Genomic DNA, 22447 nt, shown 5'->3' on the forward strand with positions numbered 1-22447 from the left:
AATGAGTCCCAAAATGATAATAGGAAAGACAACAAAAAGCTTGTTTACAGGACAGTAAAACTGAGATAATGCATATTTTAAAGCCAAACCATATACCATATTTTATTCAGCTGACAGCAGTTTCAGCACTAAAAGTATAACCCAGGAATATCAAACAAATACCTTAAAAGCTAGCCCTTGCTCAGATCACATGAAATATTTATTTCAAGAAATATAATGATTTCTAGTTTCCTGTTTTCATATTTACAGTTTTGTTTTGCTTTTTAAAACTACATATATATTTCAAATCTATTCTTGATAACTGTTTTAAGTCAGCATCAAACATTGCAACCAACATAACAAGAGACGGGGGGGGGTATGAGAAAGCAAATACAGATAGTCCTTGAGTTATGACCATAATTGAGCTCAAAATCTATGTTGCTAAATGAAACATTTATTAAGTGAGTTTTACCCTATTTTACGATTTTTCTTGTTGATAAGTGAATTTGGATTCCCCATAGACTATGCTTGTCAGAAGTTTGCAAAATTGATCACACAGTCCTAGGACACTCCAACTGTCATAAGTAAGAGTCAGTTGCCAAGCATCTGAATTTTGATCCCATGACCATGGGCATGCTGCAATGGTTGTAAGTGTGGAAAATGGTCACAAGTTACTTTTTTCAGTGCCGTTGAATTTTGAACGGACACTAAACGAACTGTTGTAAGTCAAGGACCACCTGTATTAGTTTAAGATCATAGAAATGCCATCCTCTGCTATAAACCAGTTTTCCATTTTGCTACAGAGAAAGGACTGAAGTTTAATGTTAGCTTACCAAGTGAAATTAGAAACCAATCAGTAAGCATGACATTAATTTGTTGTAGACAAAATAGAAAACTGGTTTATGAAACTAAGATTTCAAAATTGGTGTCTGAGGAAAGGGGATGGATCATAGACTTAATATTCATCCCTTATTCAATAAATCATGATTTTTTATAACAAGATCCCATGAACAGTATATTATTTTTATGTATGTAATTATTAAAATGTTTATATAGCCATTCATCTTATGCACCGTAACAGGCCACTCACAAACAACTATAAATCTGTCTGTCTGTCTGTCTATCTATCTCTATAAAATAAAAACAGGAAAGCGTCCCCAAACTGCCATGCATCCCTACATTTTTGTAAGAAAACCTTATTGGGTTCCAGCCTCACACTTCTCTAATGCCTACGGGTAAAACCGAGTTTTCATGGCTTGCCTACCAGTGTTCCAAAGGCAGGAAGAGCTACAGGTCCCACTAAATGGCAATATTTGAAGGAAAAAACATTCAAAGTGCTCCCACCCTATCAGACCTAGTAGAATGGGTAGATATCCTTGGGGAGAGATAGGACTGCAAATAAACTCATCACCACAGAAATAAATACAAAGAAAATATTTGCAACTACTGGTAAATAGCATGCTTTTTTTTAATACTGACCAGGGCCTTATAATGGATTTCCAACATCCACTGTGAATTTCCAATATCCACAGAATGTATATACACATTATATTGTTATAGAAATGGCTAGTATATATACTACTGTGTATAAAAAGTCGAGACTTTATGTTATTATTTTCTACTATGCTAAAAAGAGTAGGAATGCCTTTTGTTTCTTTTTCTCCTTCTACCCCACGCTCTCTCTTCTTCTTCTCTTTTTCCTCCACCTGGTTTCTCATTATTTTTTTATTTTCCTTTATATTTTATAGTCTGATAAATGAATTTATTTTTTTTTAGAAAAGACTGTATACACAGATTACAAATGCAAAACCTAAACATGCTCTCTGTTTTAAACAGCTATGGGGAAAATGCGACAAAAGGTTAATTTTTCCACATCAGAGTGACCTAAAGATATCTACACATAACAGCATACATTTCTTATCAGGCAGCATTTTCAAAGAGGGAAACCTGTGAAATTATACTCATAGCCATTACTTAAGCAAGTATTAAATGGAACTAAATGGAAAACCAAAAGATAAGATGCTCAGAGTTAAGGGGCAGCTGTGATCAGTCAGTGTTTAAAAAGTTAGCAGAATGATACTGAATGCTAAATTGTATCACTGCCTTCAGGGCAGGGAATAGAGGATCTAATTTTTCACATGAAGAGCAACATTATTGTATTACTTTTTAAAGGTGAGTGGTGAAAAATCCTGTTCCTATTTGTAAAAAGGCAAAATAATATTTCTTACAATACTTCTTTTAAATATATCCCTCATTCTGCCACTTTAAATTCTAGTACCTTTCTTCTAAAGAGTTTAATTGAAGAGATCTGGCAGTGTTTTATATTTAACAAAGACATCCTTTGATTCAAGAGTTCATTAGTCAGTGGAATTAAAAAAGTACTAAGAAACAAAAAACAAAAGACTTGTTCAGTTTTCCTCTCCTGAGATGTCATAATCTATCATGAACAAGATTTAAATTTCTAGCATGTACAATATATAAAGCAAAAAAACCAAACAAACCCACTTTCAACAACAGAAATCAAATGAACAAAGTCTATTTTTTTCTATTTTGAAAAAAGTTATGTTTGTGGTTACTATTATTTTCTCTTCCAATTTACCCACACTGTACAATCGCATACATTGTTCAAGATTATATAGGAAATAAGTAATAAAATTTAGGAAACAACATGTTTAATGAAATGATAGCACTACCAGATTTGAGTGGCAAAAAAACCCTAAAGGCTAAATGAAGGCAAGTAAAAGATACAGAAATCTTTATCACCCATCTAGTAGTTTTCTAAGATTTTTGCAGTATAGTTCTGATAGCATGAATAGAATACATATTTTTTTAAAAGCACACAAAACACTGAATGAAGTGTTAGGTAATGTTGGAATTATGGAACAAATTAACTGGATGTGTGGCATAACTCAAGATCAATATTATAAGCAAATAGTATCATCAAACCATATTGAATTCAAAATTTAAAAAAGCAGCAACAGCGCTTCACCTTTTCAAAGAGCAATAAACTTCAGTTTGTCACTCACTATTCAAGAAAGCTTCAGTTAATCTTGATTGATTTATACCTTCAGGACATCGATTATCACCTTTAGGCTCTTTCATTCAACATGTAATGTGTCAAAATGTCCTAGTTACCAAACTGAAAAGATTCATAATTATACAAAGACTGTGGGTATTTATTGGCGCCAGCCTGTAGGAGGAGGTCTCCTTAGCGATTTTTAGAACAAACAAGCCAGCCAAGAAGCCATTCATGTGAAAAAGCTGATGAGAAGTAATAGAATGCGATTTCTTAAACACTGTGAAAAGGACTGTTTACTCTTAAAGGCTTGCAAGTTTTTTTAAACAAACACAAAAAGATTATTCAATGCTTATAATTTTGTTTTTCATTAGTAACTTCAAAAAAATATGTCCACAAAAACTGCCGCTTTAGATGCAGTCTATGACATTTAATCCCATTAAACAAACTTTCAACCCTCTCCAACAAAAAGCAAAATATATTGCAGTGGATAGAAACAACAGAAAAGACATTTAAACAGCCTACTTAAGCTTAAGTGGTGCTCAGATCTTCTGATTCCAAGCACACTCTAACTTTTCAGCAGAGAGAAGAGCCAAAACTGAATTGCAATTTCTCTTGCTTATCAAAGACAGAGTTGTTTTAAAAACTATTGATCTGCATTCTCCCCATATGTCTCTGCTGAGTTAGCAGACTCCTTCCTCTGACCAAAAAAAACCCTCAAAACCATAACAACATCTTGCTATGTAGGTGATGATTCAATTATATAATCATCTACTCTGGATTTAGTTTTTCTTTTTCATAAGATGAGCATCTTTAGGAAATTATTTTCATGATCCATGGGCCATTTTTATATTATACTTTGTATTAATGTAATCTTTTCCCCTTGTTCACGTTTTTAGTAATATTTTATAAATTTTTAAATACAACTAACCCATATCTTCTGCTATCCAGAATATACAATACCCAAATTTGTATAGCCAAATGAGTGAGCCAATGATCATATTTTCTAACAAGCTTTTTCGAATTTGAAAATATAGAAATGTTGTTGCTTTTAATACAGTTAGTCCTTGGCTTACAACAACAATTGAGCCCAAAATTTCTGTTGCTAAGTGAGATAGTTAAGTGAGTTTTGCCCCACTTTATGACCTTTTGTGCCACAGTTGCTAAATGAATCACTGCAATTGTTAAGTTAGTAATATGGTTGTTAAGTGAATCTGGCTTCCTCCCTTACTTTGCTTATCAGAAGGTCACAAAAGATGATTGCAGGACCCTAGGACACAACCAACATAAATAGGAATCAGTTGTCAGGCACCTGAATTTTAATTACATGATCATAGGGATACTTCAATGGCTGTAAGTGTGAAAAAATAAGTCATAAATCAGTGCTGTTGTGACTTCAAACAGTCACTAAATGAACGGTTGTAAGTCTAGCACTACCTGTACTGTACTGTCTGGATTGCCAGTTGCTTTGGCCTTTCTTCAGCCTTATAGTCCCAGAAGGAACTGCCTGGCAAGAAAGAGACATACCTGGTCCCCTCCATTGGCCAAAAAAGGAACACCAGAAGAAGGGATACAGAGAAAAAAGGAAGCTGTGCAGAATAGGAAACCCGCTTCCCCCCCAAAAAGTCATGAGCCAAATCTGCCATTACAGTTTCAGAGTTATTTTTTTTAATTACCACAAAAAGGACTACAAAATACTTTTTATAGTCTAATATGGGTTAATCTATTATAAGTGACCCATAGTTTACTGAAACATTGCAATCTTACTGCAAATAATCTCAGGTTCAATCAGTCACTGCTACCTCAGATAGAAGGTGTCCTTGCATTCCCATACAACTCTAGAAGACAGTTATCAGTCAATGCAGGCCATTCTCTTTCCTGCCCCTCAGGGTAGTCTGTTGCGTAAGATTGAAGCAAGCAGTGGCTGGGTCCAGAGCCAAAATTAGATATAGATGCTCTTTTTGTCAGATACCTCTTTTATTTCTTTCTGAAACTATACTCTCTCTATTCCATGCTGCAGGCTGCAGAAAAAGGTCACCACTCTTAACAAAGGCCTAAACCAATTTTCTGTATTTGGCTTTGAGATTAGTTCAAAGGCTGCATGAAAATTAGTGGTATGGCCTCAGGTTAGCTAACAGTAATTTATTGAGTGGATCAGTTGCTAGACTTGGGCAAACAATACCTTTTTTTGCTAAACAGAGACAAAATGGGTATTCAACAGTATGATACAAGATAAATTACACTATTTTTAGACCTTCAGCAGGTAGTGCCTGCAGAGACCATCAGATAAGAAACACCACCAAGGAACACTCCTACGTTTATAATCTGTAGAGGTCATAAACTGAACATTCATTCACATTTTGTCCAACTTTCTTCACTTCTCTGGAAAAGGAAAGTGTTAGTACTATTGAAATAACATGCCATTTGCTCAACATTATTTGCCACTCTCTGGTAATAACCATGGCCACAACTACTCCACAGATCATTCTATATCTTTCATAAACTTATGCATCTTCTTTTATGAGGGTCTTTCAAGAGCTGGACATATGATTGGAACCATCAAATACAAATCATTAGCAATGCAAACAAGTAAATAACTAAAAATGGACTTCTCCTTAAGTCATGACTGATTCTTGATTGAGAATCTTGGATAGGTGTTTTTTTTTTTTTACAGAATTACCGAAGTGTTTGCAAATTATTTCTTCCAGGATTTCCCCCTCATGCCTCAGTCCATCCACAGCCCCTTCCTTTGAAGGGTGGGATATTATAAAAACACAATTAAGAGAACAAAACTGTTTCTTAATTTTTGCCTTATTTTTAAATAACACAGCACAATGCTAAAATAGATTGCTGATTACCGTTTTGCTTTACTTTTTTAAGGAGATACTTGAATATCTTCCAGGTATCAGGAAACAAAACATCCCAACTAATTATTTTAAATGCCACACTCAGCCACATAAATCAGATGAGAGAACACATGAGCATGACAGCTGGTGTTACAGCAGTATCTTTCAAGTGGTTTTTTACAACAGCAAAAATTCCCCACTGAAAAGAACACAGTTTAGTTATCTGATTACCAAGAAGATCAATAACTGCTCTTCAATTGCAAGGGTTTCTTTTTAAAGAAACAACCACCAGGTGATTCCTAAGGAATGGGAACCACAGCACTTTAATATTACTGGAAATTAGAAATCATTCTAAAAATCCGTTTGGTAGCATCGCTATGCAGAGAATGTAATGCCAGCTAAATAAGAAACGGTGCATTCATTCAAGGAAGATATTGTTCTAATTTAAAAGAAAAACTTTCTTCCATGGAGCTTTTTTATCTGGCAAGAAGAGTATGGTGGAAATGAAAAGAATGTGAAGGGTCAACAGCAAATCTCTTGCTTTTTATAACAAACCCCAATGAAATCAGCAATGCCTCCCTTAGGCTAAGAGCATACAATCTGTTATTCCGCACTTATCGTCTGTTGGGATCGTCAGTTATTTGAGCTCACGCTAAAACAAGTTTAGTTTACAAGCAGGAATCGCTTAAGCCAGGACTTGGGGTAGGAGAAGGGGAGCGTGAGCATCATCCTTCCGCCCCTCCCTCCTTTCCGAACCAGAGCAATCAAAATTACAAACGTTCTCCGGATGCTAGATCTAGTTCAGCGGACCTTGGAGGGTGCGCCTTCAAAGGACTTGAAAAGGAAAACGAGCATACTCTCTCTCACCTGCTAGGCTTCCGGGTCTCTGCAAAGTGGCCGTGGCATATAGTTCCTGGGAGTGTTTGCTGTACTGCTCGGAAGGGTGGACCAGCCTCTTGGTGGGCGAGAGGGTCGCGTAGGTGCCGATGGTGGAGCTCAGCTGATGAATGGGAGAGGAGATGTTGGACTGGATGGTGGGAGGGGAGGTGACCCGGATCGGAGAAGGCGAGAGCCCCGCCGAGGAGACGACGATGTTGATGGGCGAGCTGGTGCTGTAGGACTTGGCGAGGCGGCTGGGCGACTGCTTGGGAGACGAAACCCGCTGCGTGGTGCCGTAGCCCCCGCCGCCGCTCTCGGAGGCGGAGTCCGCCCGCTGGAGCTTGGTAGGCGAGCCCACCTGCTGCATGGACAAGGGCGAGCTCACTCTCTGCGCCGGCAGCGTGGAGCTGGAGTAGTAGAGGGCCGGCGAGTGTGGCTGCTGCGAGGAGGAGGAGGAGCAGGAGGAGTCCGGCAAGTGGAAAGCGCTCCCATGGCTGGGCGCGAAGGTCTCCCTGGCCAGCGGCTGCGACGGGGGTGGCGGCGGCTCCGAAGTGGCGAGGTGGGCAGTCCGGCCAGTGGTGCCCTGCGAAGGAGGGGGATGGGCGGGGAGAGTGAGTGAGAAAAGAGGCAGACGAGAGGCGGTCAACGGAGGAGGCGGTTTTGACCAGCTCACTCCCATTCCGCCCTCCCCCACCCCGTCCGGAGAACCGGGAAAGCAATTCAACGCGCCCCGGCCGCACATTTTTTGAGCCTTTGCCGCGGCCGGACCCCCATTGCCTTGAAAATAAGCAATTACTGCGCAAATGCTCTTGCTACATAGGATGAGGCTCGACTCATTGCTCACTCCTTAAGCAGGTCTCGAGCATCTGGGGTCTGTCTGTCTGTCTGTCTGTCTCTCTCTCTCTCTCTATCTCTTGGTTTGATGTTAAATAAAGTTCATCTTCGTCCCCTTTACTCGAAGGCTGTTCTACTATATTAACTCGAATTTGTCTCTTATGGTAACTACGGCCGCATTTTTAGCATCCTGTAGCCGAAATAAGATCGTCTAGTGTTTAAAAGGTTCGGCTTCAAGGTTTTTTTCCTCTTTCCTCTCTACCCCGAAGCACGGTTGGAGAAATGGGCAAGAAAACGACTTTCACCGCTAAGTTTATACTCTGAATAATAATCGTATCTGTGTAAAACATAAGTGGCACAAAGTGTATTGTGCACTTAAAGTAATTTTCTTCCTTAAGAGGGTCTTGAGAATAGTTTACTGGGATATTCAAATAGCCCTTGTTGTAAATCTCACTTCTTAGGGTATTTCTGGGGGGAGGGCCTTAGCTGATACACTAGCATTACAATGTTATTCTAAAGATACTGCATTTTGTGCAGCAACTACCGTAAATGTATTGCCTACAGGAAGAATTACTAGTAATCCCTCAGTTCTGTTGTATGCACTGTCACATTTACAGTTTTTCATGCAGGTGTTAGATAGAATGTCAGAAATGATCTAGCCTGGGGTTTGTCACTAACTGCAGTAGAAATATTTATTATCCTCATTTACAGGATTATAATAAACTGTTTTGTAAAATGATAACATAAGGCAGTAGAAGAAATACATTTATTTGTACTCTCAAACAATTGGAGTTTTTTTCTTTTGACTTACCAATTAAAAAAAACAAAGCAAATACTGATTTAAATGTCCCTTTTGAAAGCAGTCAATATTTCTATAATAGCATGTTCTCCAGTATGTAAGACAAGCAATAGGATACTTGGCACATTGTCCTACTTAGAATTCTTGGATAGGATTCTAGTTCTAGAATATTAATCAGTGCATCATCAATTGATCTCAAGGTTTCTTGTGATACACCTAGGTCAGTGATGGCTAACCTTTTTGTCGTCGCGTGCTGAAAGTGCGTGCATACATGTGCATGTGTGCCTGCACCTATAATGCGAAGCGTGAATGACTGTGCCCCTGCGCATGCACACGTGACCCCTTGCTTCCTTATCCCCTTGCGCATGTGCGCATGACCCCCCTCATCTCTGTGCATGCGTGTGACTTTCCCGCATGCCCCACACATGCATTTTAGATACCCGACAATCAGTTGACTGGTGGGACGTGTGCACGCATGCGCAGTGGACCTGATCTGAGGCGATGGCTTGCATGCCAGCAGAAATGGCTCTGGGTGCCACTTCCAGCATGCATGCCATAGGTTCGCCATCATGGACCTAGGTAGAACCTCACCTTGAATACTATTCCCTACATTCTAGTTGGTAGAAACAGTTGCTGAAGCACAAATCCTCTTGCATAGCAGAAACAAGTTGGAGAATCTGTTTTCTGACTTCTTAGAACTTCTCTTAGCCTTGAAACAGCTGGCTAGCTCATGGGTCAAAATTTATTTTATCTAATTGTTTAAATGCAATTAGAAAAAAAATCACCCAAGATTTTTCCTACTGTTTTTCAATCTGATAAATATGCTTTTGAAATTTCTTTTGGAAACGCGAACTTCTGTGAAAATCTTATGGAGTATGGTGACTTTGCACAGTTGAGAGGTGTATATGAATATCATCTCTTTCCAGGTACAATCTTTTATCTACCCTTTCTCTCCATGCACCAAATCCCCAAAGGCTATTTCAGATAGAAAATGATGATAATGAGAGAGGCTTAAAAGCAAGTGAAAGATGCAAATTTGTAACAGAAAAGAACAAAACTCGCTGCGGTGGCACTTTCTTACCACTTCAATAAGGTAATTCAAAAACTTCACCAAGATAATTTTTTAAAACCTCTTAATGGATCCCAAGAATAAGATTTTAGTTTGTTGTTATAGCTAATTTTAAATTGCTGTTCACTATTGAATATCAAGTGGACAGCTTTAGAAATCAATAGATAAATCTTTTCTGGGAAGAAAACTGAGGAATTTCAAGTGAGGATCTATTTGCCCATTCTTCATCAGTTCATACACAGATGGAAGGGGAACCTGGATGCAGTCATATTAAGAAGCAAAAGGGAGTAGGCTGTTTTCTTTCTTTTCAAAGGAGAGTATGGACTGTGACATGTATCCATAGAAATATTGTATATTGCTATACCTGAATAAATGTTTGTGTAGAATCAGTTTATATCATACAGTAAATATGGATGGCTTCTTGTTTACAGCTGATAAAGTTAGCAAGGGTTAAAACATTTGTCTTCTACCTGATGTTCCCCAGATGGGTTGGGAGTCCCATTCTCAGCCAGTAGGCATTGGCTGGAAATTTGGGGAATGAAAATTATATAATACAACTGGAAGACACCAGATTTAGAAAATGTGTTGAACAAATTCATGTAGGATAACTGTGGTAAGGTTAGCTCAGCCTTGAGTTTAGAAAAGGGCATGTTTGGATACTAGTTGGAGCAAGCAACATGCATCATATAAATTACCATCATCTGGATGGATGGCATTAGTAACAGGATGCTAGACTACATGCATTTTTTTTGCTGATTCATGGTAAAGTTTTGTCATTCATCTAAATATATGACTTCAGTTTGATTCTAGAGATTGAAAATAATCGCTGAGATTGCAACATGCATTTTAAAATTTAAAAGCATCTATGAAACTTTCAATGTACAAAACCACTCTGAGAAAGCTAAAAATAAAAGGCAGTGTGGACTGGTGTGGGCATCCTCTTTGCCAATTGGATAGGACCTAATTATTTTTATAAAATAGTAGCTGGGTTCAAATCCAATTCCTGAAAATGTAGAAGGATTTTGTTTCAACTTGAAATAAATATTACAATGAAAACTGAAGTGAATTAAGGAGAAGAAAATGTTAAAAAAACAAACAAACCCTAAAACACTAGCTTTGCACACAACCATCTAGTTCTTCATCTCTTGTGTTCTCTGTTTCAATATGTATACCAATATGGGTATGTGTGTATGTGCATGCATACGGGCATACAGATATCTTTTGTATACAAGAATCTTATACAACTACCCGTTCCAAACTGAAAAAGTTATTATTTATTTACCAGGAATATAAGAAAGTGAGGGTTGACATGGAGCTGTGGAAAATTTTGAAATCAATATTGGATCCAATTCAAATAGAAATTTCATCTTGAATAAAAACCATACCTTGTGAGACATATCTGCATGAGGTTATAGGACCTCCCCAGTTATATATGGAATTTGCTTTAAATCTTGTAAAAAAGATAAGGAGGAAAACAAAGTTTTCAGCAGTTGCTTCCTGTTATAAATTTCAATTATGTGCCTAAACCTCTTCTGGAACACTAAAGAATAAAATATCTTTATCTCTCAATGTAGACGGCATTTTAGTTTCTATCAGACATTTTAGGCTGAAGGGATTAACCAGAGCTGTTAATCTTGTAACATTAAAATCCTCTAATAACTGCAACTGGATTGAGAGATAGCTAAGCATTCCATCAAACAGCACACTCTGTTTTTAAAAATATTTTTTATGGCAACACCCCTTTCTGTTTGTTTTTCTTCAACATGTAGACATTTCATCTGAAACAATGAAGAGTGCCTTTAAATATTGGAAATTGACACTTTTCTTTCGTTTTCATTTTTTCTGTTCAAAATCAAATAGAGAAGTACAATAAAAGAGAACAGATACATTCTTGCCAAAATTAGGGATTTTTTCAGTGAAAATTAATATAAAATATCTTTAATATCTCTTTTCATCCCAGATGAATTTTGCTTTATTTTATTCAACCCATAACCATTATAATGGTAAATTTGCAATTAACTGTGGCTTTGTATAACATGCAAAGCTATTTGTGAATCAGTAAACCAGATTATGGCTCAGCATATATGATCTGCAAATTATTTCAGCAAGCTTAAGGATGTGTATTTGGAAATAAATAATAATAAAAAATATGTGTTTCTCTTCAATGTTTTCTATTAAATGAGCCTGCAAATGTTTCAAAGCAATGTTTTTTTTAAATAGGTAGATTTTTTATATTAAAATATTTAACAATTAAGATTGTTTTAACATGGATTTAGAATACAATCAGGTATTTCAAATACAGTAGGTTGGGCATGTATTTCTGGTTATTTTATTTTGATATGAATGATTGCTTTATTTCACTTCAGGATAAATCTCTTGAAATATTCAATAGGAAGCTTTCTGGATTTTGCACTGGTTTCCCTCTCTTGGGCTCCGTGGAAAGTTGATAGGCTTTCAGTTGCAGTATTCCTTACCAGTGCATAACAGCTGAAGTCTAGAAATTAAGGAACTGGGAGTCTACATTTCATGGTCTTTTCCGTTGTTTGGAACAATATATTCATAAAGATATCACAGATACTGGGGAGATCATAGAACATGCTGAAGTTGTTTTTAATATGACCTTTTCAACTGAATATATGGAGAAGTTCAAACTGGTATACAATGGGGAGTACACGTTGACCCCATTTAGTTCTCCCACAACTGAAGATATGAAGAAGAGCTTTAGTATCCGAGGGACATCTCTCCCACTGTGAAACTGCATAATTACTCCGATCACCAGGAGAGGCCCTTTTGAAGATGGCATTGATACTATAAATTCAGCCATTTGGAAGATGGAAACAGATCTTCCCTATATGACTCTCAGAATGCTTTCTCCAGGGATGCACTATTCTTCTATTATTTAGGAAAATGGCAATTATGAATCTCTTTGCCAATTTTTTAAAGCTTTAAACTGATTATAATTATGAGCATTTGATTTTGATTTTAATCATATTGATTTTATTGTTGAATTTTGCATTTTTAACTTTATGGTTGTAATCTTCCTTGACTGCTTCTATTAAAAAAAGGTGGGGGTATATATCTTTAAATAGTAATATTTGTATGAACATATTTTTGGGGTGGAGCGTTTTTCTGAATCAGGCAAGTGCTAGGTCAATTGTTCTTCAGACTAAAGAGTGGTATTCAATGAAAATAAAGAGGAACTGCCAAGTGTTCAACCTGTTTTCTACCCACTTTAATGATGAACTTAGCAAAATACCTGAAGATAGCTTTTGCCCTATGATTTCAGAGGGATGGTGAAGGGGTTTTAATCCATTCTGTGTGGCTCACAGCAGGTTTTAATTCCACCTTTAAAACAAGTGGAATTATTTACTGATTTATTTCCTAAGCCTCTTAGCACCACAATAAATGCCATGGCAATCCAGAACAGCATGAATTCTCAACAAAATGTATGGAAGAAACAATTTCAAGTAAATTGAGAAAAAGCCATCTCAGCAAGTTCTATCATCTTCACCAACCATTCCTCCATTGCAGATAGTGCTGAATCTTTCGATCTTTGTATATACAACAATCTGGCTGCTAAATTGTATGACTTTTTCAACTCTTTGTTCATCAAACCTCCCTTCTCCCCCAAATACCTTTAGTCTCAGTTGTAATCTTTAAAATCCTGTAATTCTTGTTAATCAGAGAAAAAAACAGTATGTTTACTGTTGATTGGAAACTTTTGTATTAACAGAAAAAATTGAACTTATGGTCTATAGTTTTTGATTAGATAGACAGATTACAGAAAGAAGGGAGTTATAACTGTACAGTAAAAGGTAAATTTATAATTGTACTGCCACTACTGTAAAAAAAATTGGAAGCCACTTCCTTGCATTTTTATTCTTAGTTTTCTATTTTTCATTTACTTTTTCCCAGTTTTGTACTTTTATGTTTCTCACTGATTTTTTTTCTTACTATATATGAATTTCGATTAATCTTTATCTTTTTAAAACCTTTAAAACAAAAGTATTTATCCATACATTAAATTTTTATGTTCATGCTTAACAACTAAATTTTTGCCTGCTACATGGAAAGTAATCAGAAATCTAACTGGAGATTCTATTGTACAAGAATGTAATAAAATCTCCAGGCAATACAATGTGAGCCTTAAGAGTAGATAGCTGGATCAGTGATAAAATATGTCTCAGACATTTAATTCTTCAGGAGTAAAATATGTGATTTCAGATACAATTCTGAAGATTTACTATTCCTGTTGTTAGTCTTTCTACAGTCAACTGCATTATGCCTTGTGAATTAATATGGTGCTGAACAGTATCTAGTTATATAAGTTTAGTTTAGTTATATTTAGTTATATATATACAGTTTAGTTATATAAGTTTTACATATCTTTTGCCTTTTTTTTCCAGTCATTTATATGGTAAAATTGCTTTATGATAAAAAGAATTATATATAGACATATGGAAGTTATATTATGTGAGATGCATTTTAGGTCACAACTAAAGTTCCTATGATTGTTATCACAAACAGAAAATCCAAAAACTCTTACAGTAACAGTAGTTCCTTGGGACACAGGGCAGACTGGCGATGAGAAGGTAGAGTATACTTTGTGCCAGGTGATATTGTAATCACTACATATTATTTTCAAGGTTGCAAGCAATTTATAGACTGAAGAAACTGGCAGTTAATATGATAAAAAATTAAATCCCAGTCCTATGATACAATTCATACATTGGCTGAGGCTATTGTTAAAAATTAATGTTTTCATTCCTTAATCCTAAAAAATGGAATGGAATGGAAATGAAGAGAATCAAGGGCTTTTATATTTTTAAGAAAGAGAAATTATTCTCTAAAAGTATATTTTCTGAGAAAGAATGTGAAATGAGATTGGAAGATAAATCACATTAACAATGATTGGTTCAGAAACTATTTCTTCTATAATTTGATAAAGTCATCTGTTATAACCTGTATTTATATCAATGTTCAGATTGAAATACAAACCATAAACTGAATTCATGACTGTAGTAAAGAAGCCTGGAAAAAAACTTGCAAATCCCGGTCATGTAACTATTGGATGTCGCAACTACTGGTGGTTATAAAGGCAAGCTGGCTGCAAAGCATCTGAATTACAGTCGTGTAACCTTGGTGTATTTGTGGTGGGCATGCTTTATAGGGTGTAAATTACTTATTGTAGTCCCATTGTGATTTTGAACAATTATCCAGTGATAGATTGTAAATTGAGGACTATCTGTATTTAGTCAATCAGCTGATTTTGTCATGAAACAGTAACAGATTGCTATTATTTACATTAGTTTAATTCTCATTGTTAGGGAGAAGAGGCATTTGTAGATGAAGAGAACTTGATTAATATTTACAGACATATCTATAAAGCCTATATCTTTAAGGAATGAGAGAATACAGAGATGTAATAAATAAGAGATTATGAGATTTGCATTAAATAATAAAATACACTAATTCTAATCATGAGTATTAAAAAAGTAGATTATAATAAAGCATATGAGAAAAACTAGACATTTGTGTGCTGGCATGCTCTATGTCTGTGACTGTCTGTATCTGTCTGTCTGTCTGTCTGTCTGTCTATCTATCTATCTATCTACCTACCTACCTACCTACCTATTTACTTTATCATACTTCTACCCATACATAAAGGTGTATATACAATGTGAAATATACAATTTGCATGCATTCCCTTTCATTTATTGGTGTGCTGGCAATTGTTTACTGATTGTTTACCTTACTGATTAAATATGCTTCTGACAAATTTAGTGTCATTTTAGACTCTTAATTCTATAGGTTTTTAGTCAACATTTCAGTCATACTAAGAATCAACGTGGAAAGTAAGAGAAAGAAGGAAAGAAAGAAAAGAAAAAAAAGACCTTGAAATATACATTGATGGATTCAGAACTAGTGTTTAACTAACAGAATATAGTTGGAAGGAACATTGGAGGTGTTGTAGTCCAACCTCCTGCTCAAGCAGAAGACCCTATACTGTTCTGGATAACTGATTGTCCAATCTCTTCTTAAAAACCTCCAGTGATGGAACAGCCGCAACTTCTAAAGGCAAGCCATTCCACTGATGAACTGATACGGGATTTCAGAAATAAGCTGAATTTGGGGTTTCCAGTTTGAGCTTCTTCGGCAACAGACCAAAATCTCTGATCATGTGCAGTTTTGATCTGTGCTCACCGCTGAGCGCCCTGAGCCGGCTGATTTCAGGGCTAAGCCAGCCCGTAGAGGTGGTGAAGAGGGGGGAGACTGCCAGCAGGGTCGAGGAGAGTCGCATCTCTCCTCCCCAGTTGGCCATTACTCCCTTTCCCGAAGGCCGTTGCAGCGATGGTCAGAAATGGCCACCTCAAAGAAGAATTCAACCAGAAAAGAATGTGCAGGAGGAAGATAAGAAGAGAAAGTTTTGGCTGACTGAGTCGAACTGAAAAAGCAACAATATAAGGTACCCTGGAATTTGAATTATAAAGAACAACATTGTTCCCAAAGAAGAGTTTGAAGCGGTGAATGAGAGAGGGAAGGGAAAGGATTTGTTTTTTTTTTTTCTTTTCTTCCCTTATATTGACAACTAAGAGATTTAAGCAAGAAACCGGCAAAAATCTACTTTGACATTAACAGGCATTTAAGCTGAAAATAAAATGTCAAAGGGATAAAAAAGATTTCTGGATTCTCAAAAACTTTTAAAAGAAGGAAAAAAAGAAAAGGGTGGGATCTGGAAAAATGGAGACCACCTGGGAATAAAGGAATTAACAGTGAAACTTTAATAAGATTCCTAAAAGATACATTTTAACTGGAACTTTGTAACAAGATAAAAGAAGCTCAGGAAGAGAAAGTGGAAAAAAGAAGCAAGAAGAAACAGCTTTGGATTATTTGGATTACTTGGTGATTTTTGGATTTTTGGCTATTGGATCTAAAGGGCTAAAATTAATCGGGTGGTTGTTTAAAAGTTTTTTAAAAATTTTATTAAAAAGTTTTTAAAATGGTATCACTCTTGGAAGAATTGAGAATGGAACTTAAAAAACAGAAAGAAGATGCACAAGAAGGAAGAGGTTATTTTGGCTTCGTATTTCAATTTTTAGAAATGGAGATCCTGAATTATGAGAAACAACAAGAAATGCCTGTAGAACAAGAAGGGCAGGATAAAGAAGAAGCCATCTTCAATGACCAAGTATTTCTATATGGGGAAAGGAAAGGGTAGAAAGAGAGTGAAAAATTTAAGATCTGAAGAAACAACTCCCCAAAAGAATAGTTTGAAAAGTAATTACAACATAGGAAGAAACAGAAGAAAGGATTACAGAAGAAAGAATCAGAATTAGAGACAGAAGGGGTCAAAAAGGGAAGGGAGAAGAAGATGGGGAAGAGGGAAAGGAAAAGAAATTATAAAGGACAGAAACAGGACATAGAGAAACAGGGAAAACGTACAAGGATTAAGGGTATAAGCCTATTTAGAAGACATAGAGATAATTGGTGAAAACTTAATTGAAACGGGGATTCTGCAAGGGTACGTAAGATAGTATTGTTATATTAGAAATAGAAATGAACTTTGAAAATATGAAACAAGTGTGATTAAAATGATAGATAAAATACTCATTGTAATGGAATGGAATGTTTAATAAATAAATGAAATAAAGAGAGAATGAAATTGGGAAAGGAGGGGACCATTTTAATTATTATAAATGTGTTATAAAAATTTAAGTGAAGAGGAATATGAAAGAAACATGAAAAAATTAGGGAAATATTATCAGAGTTCCTAGAAGTATGATACCCTATTGAAAAGAAATGTTAAAGATGTCAAAGATTATAACCAACATTAATTATAGAGCTGAATTGGAATAGAATAAGTATTTTATTTATTATTATTATGTATATTTTTTCTCTTTAAGAACTTAGTGCGTATTTTAAGAATGTACCAAGCAGAATTCGACTGGAAGTTATATGTTATATTGAATGTTATAATTGTAAAGGCATAAATTGAAGTTTAAATAAGAGTTGAATGGATAAAAATTAAAAAGTACAAAGGTGTCATACTCCAATTAGTAACTACAGGGAAAAAAATTTGTTTAATGAGAAAAGAAAATATGAAATTGAAACAGGACAGACAAAAGTATAAATATAATGACTAGAAAGGTATTGAAACTTAGAAAAAGATATATATAATTAAATTTAGAAAGGAATGAGATAATTAAAAGTAAGATTGAGAAAACTAAGGGAAGGGAAAAATTATTGAGAAAATGTTAAAATAGGAATAAGATATGGAATAGAACACAAAGATGAATATGAAATTGAGTTTGTGTCTGTATGGAGAAGTGATAACCCGGGACCATGCTATTCTCAAAAAAAAAAAAAATTTTTTTTACTTGTATTATGTTTTGTGAAAAACCCAAATAATTTTTTTATAAAAAAAAGAAATAAGCTGAATTTGGATCCTCCATCAAATTTGAAACCATTGAAGCCCTTTCTGAGGTGAGACTCTCAGCCAAAAAGCAGATGAGATCACCATATGGATGGGGAATAAAGTGGATTTTAGGCTAAATGTTTGCCATTTACCTTTGATGTTGGAACTGTGATATGAATATTTTGGTGGCATAAGGGCTCTGCTTGTCAACCTTCATATTCAAAGGTGTAGTCCCTGTAGGGCATATGAAGGTGCACCCCTAGCATCTATCCACAGCTAGATAAAAGATCATGACATAATACAAAATGTCATGATACATTAATTGTGATGACTTTGGACTGCAATATATATATATATATATCTCCTTCAACAGGGCTATCTCTGAGTGCCACTCTGAGTGTTGCCCACTTTAAGATAAGGATCCCCATCCTTGTGCTGAGGTTTTGAGGATCCGGTTAAGGACACATCTCTGAAATGATGACCAATTGGTCACAGGTCATTTACTAAATATTTCAAATTGAGTTTAACAACAGATGAGATTGAAGTCCATCCTAACTTGGTCAGAATGTCTGACCAATGAGGAATAATATAACTAGTACATAACCTAATTAGGAAAATAATATGATAAATAAAAATGTGAACATAGCTACTATGAAAAAGTTAAATGATGTTTATTATTTGTTAAATTTGTTTGCACCTATCTTGCCAAGGGACTACTCTAGGTGGCTTACAATAATAAAAGAAGAAAAATGAACTGAGTGTAAATAAAATAAAAATAAAGCAATAGAAGTATAAAATAAAAAATGACAAAGGAACACAATGAAAACAATAGATTAACATGGTAACCAAAAAGATAGATGGTGGAGAGCAGAAAGCAAGGGGGAGATGGAGTCTGCCATCAATCTAGGACCCACCTCTAGTGTGGAATTCCCCCATTTCATCCCCAGGCCAACCAGCAGAGACAGGTCTTCAGGCTCTTTGAAAAGGATAGGAGGCTGAGGGTGAAACTTACTATCGAGGTAAGATATTCCAAAGGGTGGGTGTTGTAGCAGAAAAGGCTCTTCTTCTGGATCCCAATAGTTGCACTTGTTTGACTGATGGGATCCAAAGTAGGCCCTCTCTGCCGGAAATAGGATGGGCTTATCCTAGTGGGATGAGGTGGTTTATTCGGTAGTCTGGACTTATGCCATTAAAGGCTTTAGAGATCATAACCAACAGCTTGAAGTGCATTCAGGAGCAGACTAGTAGCTAATGAAGTTGGTGAAGCGGAAGTGTAATATGGGCCATCCTAGGAAATTTAACTAGAATATGTTTAGAATATAACTAGGAAAGAAACAAATAAAAATATTATTGTTATAATTATGTCTAAGTAATAAGTATTTTTGTTATGAACACATTTGGGGTAGTGTTTACAACTGTGAAGAGTAGTTGCAATTCTTTACTCCCAAGATAAAGAAAAGTAATTGTAAATCTCAACTGTAAATGAATCTGATTTTTTTTAATAAAGAAAACTTAAAAGCATTTAGTTCAGAGAGAGAAAGCTAAAAGGCATATTAGGGGGTTATAAAATTAGGTATGACATGGAGAATGTGGAGATTCATGTTCTTGGAACATCATTATTCAGTGAAATCTAATGTGACTAAATCTAATGTTCTGCTGTGACTGACTAGAGCATGATCTTTTGTATGTTCTTACAGTGTTTTAGACATTGATTCATTTTCAATATTTTCCTGGGACAGTCTCTGTTTTTAAAAATGTTCCATAAGCATTTTAAAAACAAGCTTTAAAAAATGTTCCATAGCACTGATACAGCCATGGTTAAATTTGTTCGATTAAAAATCCTCACACAATAACACCATGCTTTGTGCTTTATTTTTGTGTTTTGCTCCTGAGCTTAAGCTTTTTATCCTGTTTATATTGATGCAGAAATTAAATGTTGCATGTTCCTTTATCCATTTCTGTATATTCCCACTTAAATTAATTATGCATTATATAAACCATTGCCTTTCCTTTTAAAATATCTTTTAAAGCAGGGGTCCCCAACCACCGGGCCGCGGACCGGTTCCGGTCCGTGGAACATTTCCTACCGGGCCACCGGTTTGCTGGGCGCCACCATCTTGTTTGACGAGAAAGTGCTTCCAGGTGAGCTTTTCCTGTTGGAAAGCGGCGTTTGGGTCCTGAAGGAATCCTCGCGCCTTAGTTTCATCGAAGGGGGGGCAGCTTTGAACGAAACTAAGGCGCAAGGATTCTTTCAGCACCCAAGGCAAGGCGAGCCGAGCGACTGTCCCAAAGCTGTCCCGAAGCGAAGCCCATCGACAAAGGTACAAAGGAGGAGTTGAAGGTGGCAGGGAGAAGCGGGGGACGGCTGGCTGGCCGGTCGCTCGGCTCGCCTTGCCTTGTCATGCGTGCTGATGCCGGTACCAGGCCGCGGATCATTTTGTGATGCCGGTACCGGGCTGTGGCACAAAAAAGGTTGGGGGCCACTGTTTTAAAGGATCTTCATCAGAAACAAACTAAAACTTGTTAAACAAACTTTACAAAAAAAGATTGATATTTTTTTTTAATCTATGCAAATACTGACATCATTCCAGATAATTTTGGTGGTAAAGTACATGATAAACTCATGCCACAATAAATCTGTTTCAAAAAGTGTTATTTTCAGAAAGATAAATTTACCACTGGGAAATACTTTTTGAGCCTTTCCTTTTTTTGGAAGAGATTTTGTGCTTCTATGGTATGTTATAGTCTGAATTGTGGGGTTTCTTTTAGTGTTAGACAGCAAAGCTCAAGTCTTTAAAAAGCCATACACAAGGGTTGGAAATTTTCTCTTCCCTCCCTCTCTGTGTACACACATTAACATGCACACACACACACACACACACGTTTGAACCACAGTAACATTTTTTCTTTGAAATCAGCTTCCTTAATTAGATATGTAAATAGCTGCCAGAAACCCTAACATTTTTGTCTGGATCCATAAATATGTACATCATTTCTGAAGATTGTTACTTAAGTAAATGAAAAAAGTTATGTTAAGAACCTGAGTGAATTAACACTTGTTCACTTCAACATTTTGTTTTCAGCATACTGGTGGAGAAAAAACTTAATTGTTTCTAAAAGAAAAGACATGCCTGATAGGAAAGTGGAGAAAGAAAACAAAGAATCAAAGACCACAGTCAAATGTGACCTGGAAATCTGTGCAATCATTTTACATCTTGGGAAAATCTACTATAGCTTATTCTGATTATTATATAGATATAATACATTAGGTTCTATGGTTTGGGCTAGCAAATAATTCTGCAAGCTTAAACTCCACAAAGTACCAAGAAGAACTATTGGTACTTTGTAGAATGTCTAGAAAGTCTAGAAATATTTCACAGTGACAGTAAAAAATACAATTACGTGACTAAGACTTTTCTTCCCTTTCATTGCATACCAAATCAGTTAGCTGAGGTGGTCAGGTATTAGGTCCTTCCTCACATCAGCATTTTTGCACAATGAGAAATATGAAGTGCTTTGAATTCCACCTTGGAGACTGCAGTAAAACTATCAGGACCAATTAAAAAAATATGACAGGATGTGTGTATTTCCAATGTTCATTTGAATTGAAATGATAAAAGCTTTTGCAATAGATCGATGTGGCCATTATAACTGCAGTGTGTTTAGGTAAATTAGTCAAGAGCTTCATCAACTTAATGAAGATACTTATTTATGAAGCATCTCCAAAGCTAGAAATACTAGAAGTATAAAAGCTATCACCACAATTTATCAATGAAGATAGTAGTATATGTACTATATCTATGTATTTTAAGAAACAACATTTCTATTTTTATCTACCAGCAAAAATCATTGTTCAAAGAGGCTTACAAAAGATGTGGTTTATATAAAAACAATATACATTGATAAACAATAGCAAAAGTTAAAAAAAACCTGAATCAGAAGGGACACTAAAATTAAAGAACTGCCAGATAAGATCTTCATTTGAAATTTGAAAATCACTTCACTTATCTGTAGAACATGAATATAATCTGATTTTGAGATCTCCTATGTGCTTTTAGAGAAATAAAATTTTCTTTCTGTGAAATAACTATCCTAAACAACAAATGTATATTTTGGTGATTCAGACCCTACTGCTTTGTAATTAGGCTCTTGAGCAAGTTATTCCTCTCTTATCATTATCACTTTGTTTTCTGTGAAATATATGTGTGTGTGTGTGTTTGTGTGATTGGCTATGCCATTAAAACACAGCCGTTCTGTGAATTGGCATGTTCTTTGTTGCAGTGGTTTTATGATAACGCTCATAGGTGTTTCTCAAAATGCAGAATGTGTCACTATGTCCAGAATCATTAGGAAATGCTTGGGTCATGTTCTACATATTTTTCAAATAGGAATCTTTATTTTGCCAAAATATTCTCAAGCTTTCTTCATAATCTTAGGAGGCAATGTTGCTTTTCAAAACAAGCAGAGAATAATAATTCGCACTGACAATAAACTTCTTTAATGCTTTAGTGGGGGATCATGATATGGCACAGCAATGACCAATCATAAGCAGGACCCAATACCTTGTATTCTGAAATTCATGTATTGGGCACTTCTGGATGTCTGAATG

The 22447-nt window shown here is 35.8% G+C and overlaps 1 protein-coding gene across 17 annotated transcripts in view; it reads right to left on the reverse strand.

Annotated features, from left to right (window-relative positions):
• Positions 1–22447, reverse strand: part of CTNND2 (catenin delta 2) — a 471659-nt gene that overhangs the window by 216904 nt on the left and 232308 nt on the right. For all 17 annotated transcript variants that reach the window (XR_015743082.1, XM_026701042.2, XM_087930702.1 and 14 more), the window contains one exon: positions 6709–7303. Coding sequence is in view for 16 of the 17 variants with exons in the window: in XM_026701042.2 (XP_026556827.2) it covers positions 6709–7303 (595 nt within the window). In the remaining variant the exon portion in view is untranslated. The remainder of the gene's footprint in view (positions 1–6708; positions 7304–22447) is intronic.

This window comes from Pseudonaja textilis, chromosome 3 (genome assembly GCF_049901715.1).
Source record: "Pseudonaja textilis isolate UNSWEBS1 chromosome 3, rPseTex1.2, whole genome shotgun sequence".
NCBI lineage: Eukaryota > Metazoa > Chordata > Lepidosauria > Squamata > Elapidae > Pseudonaja > Pseudonaja textilis.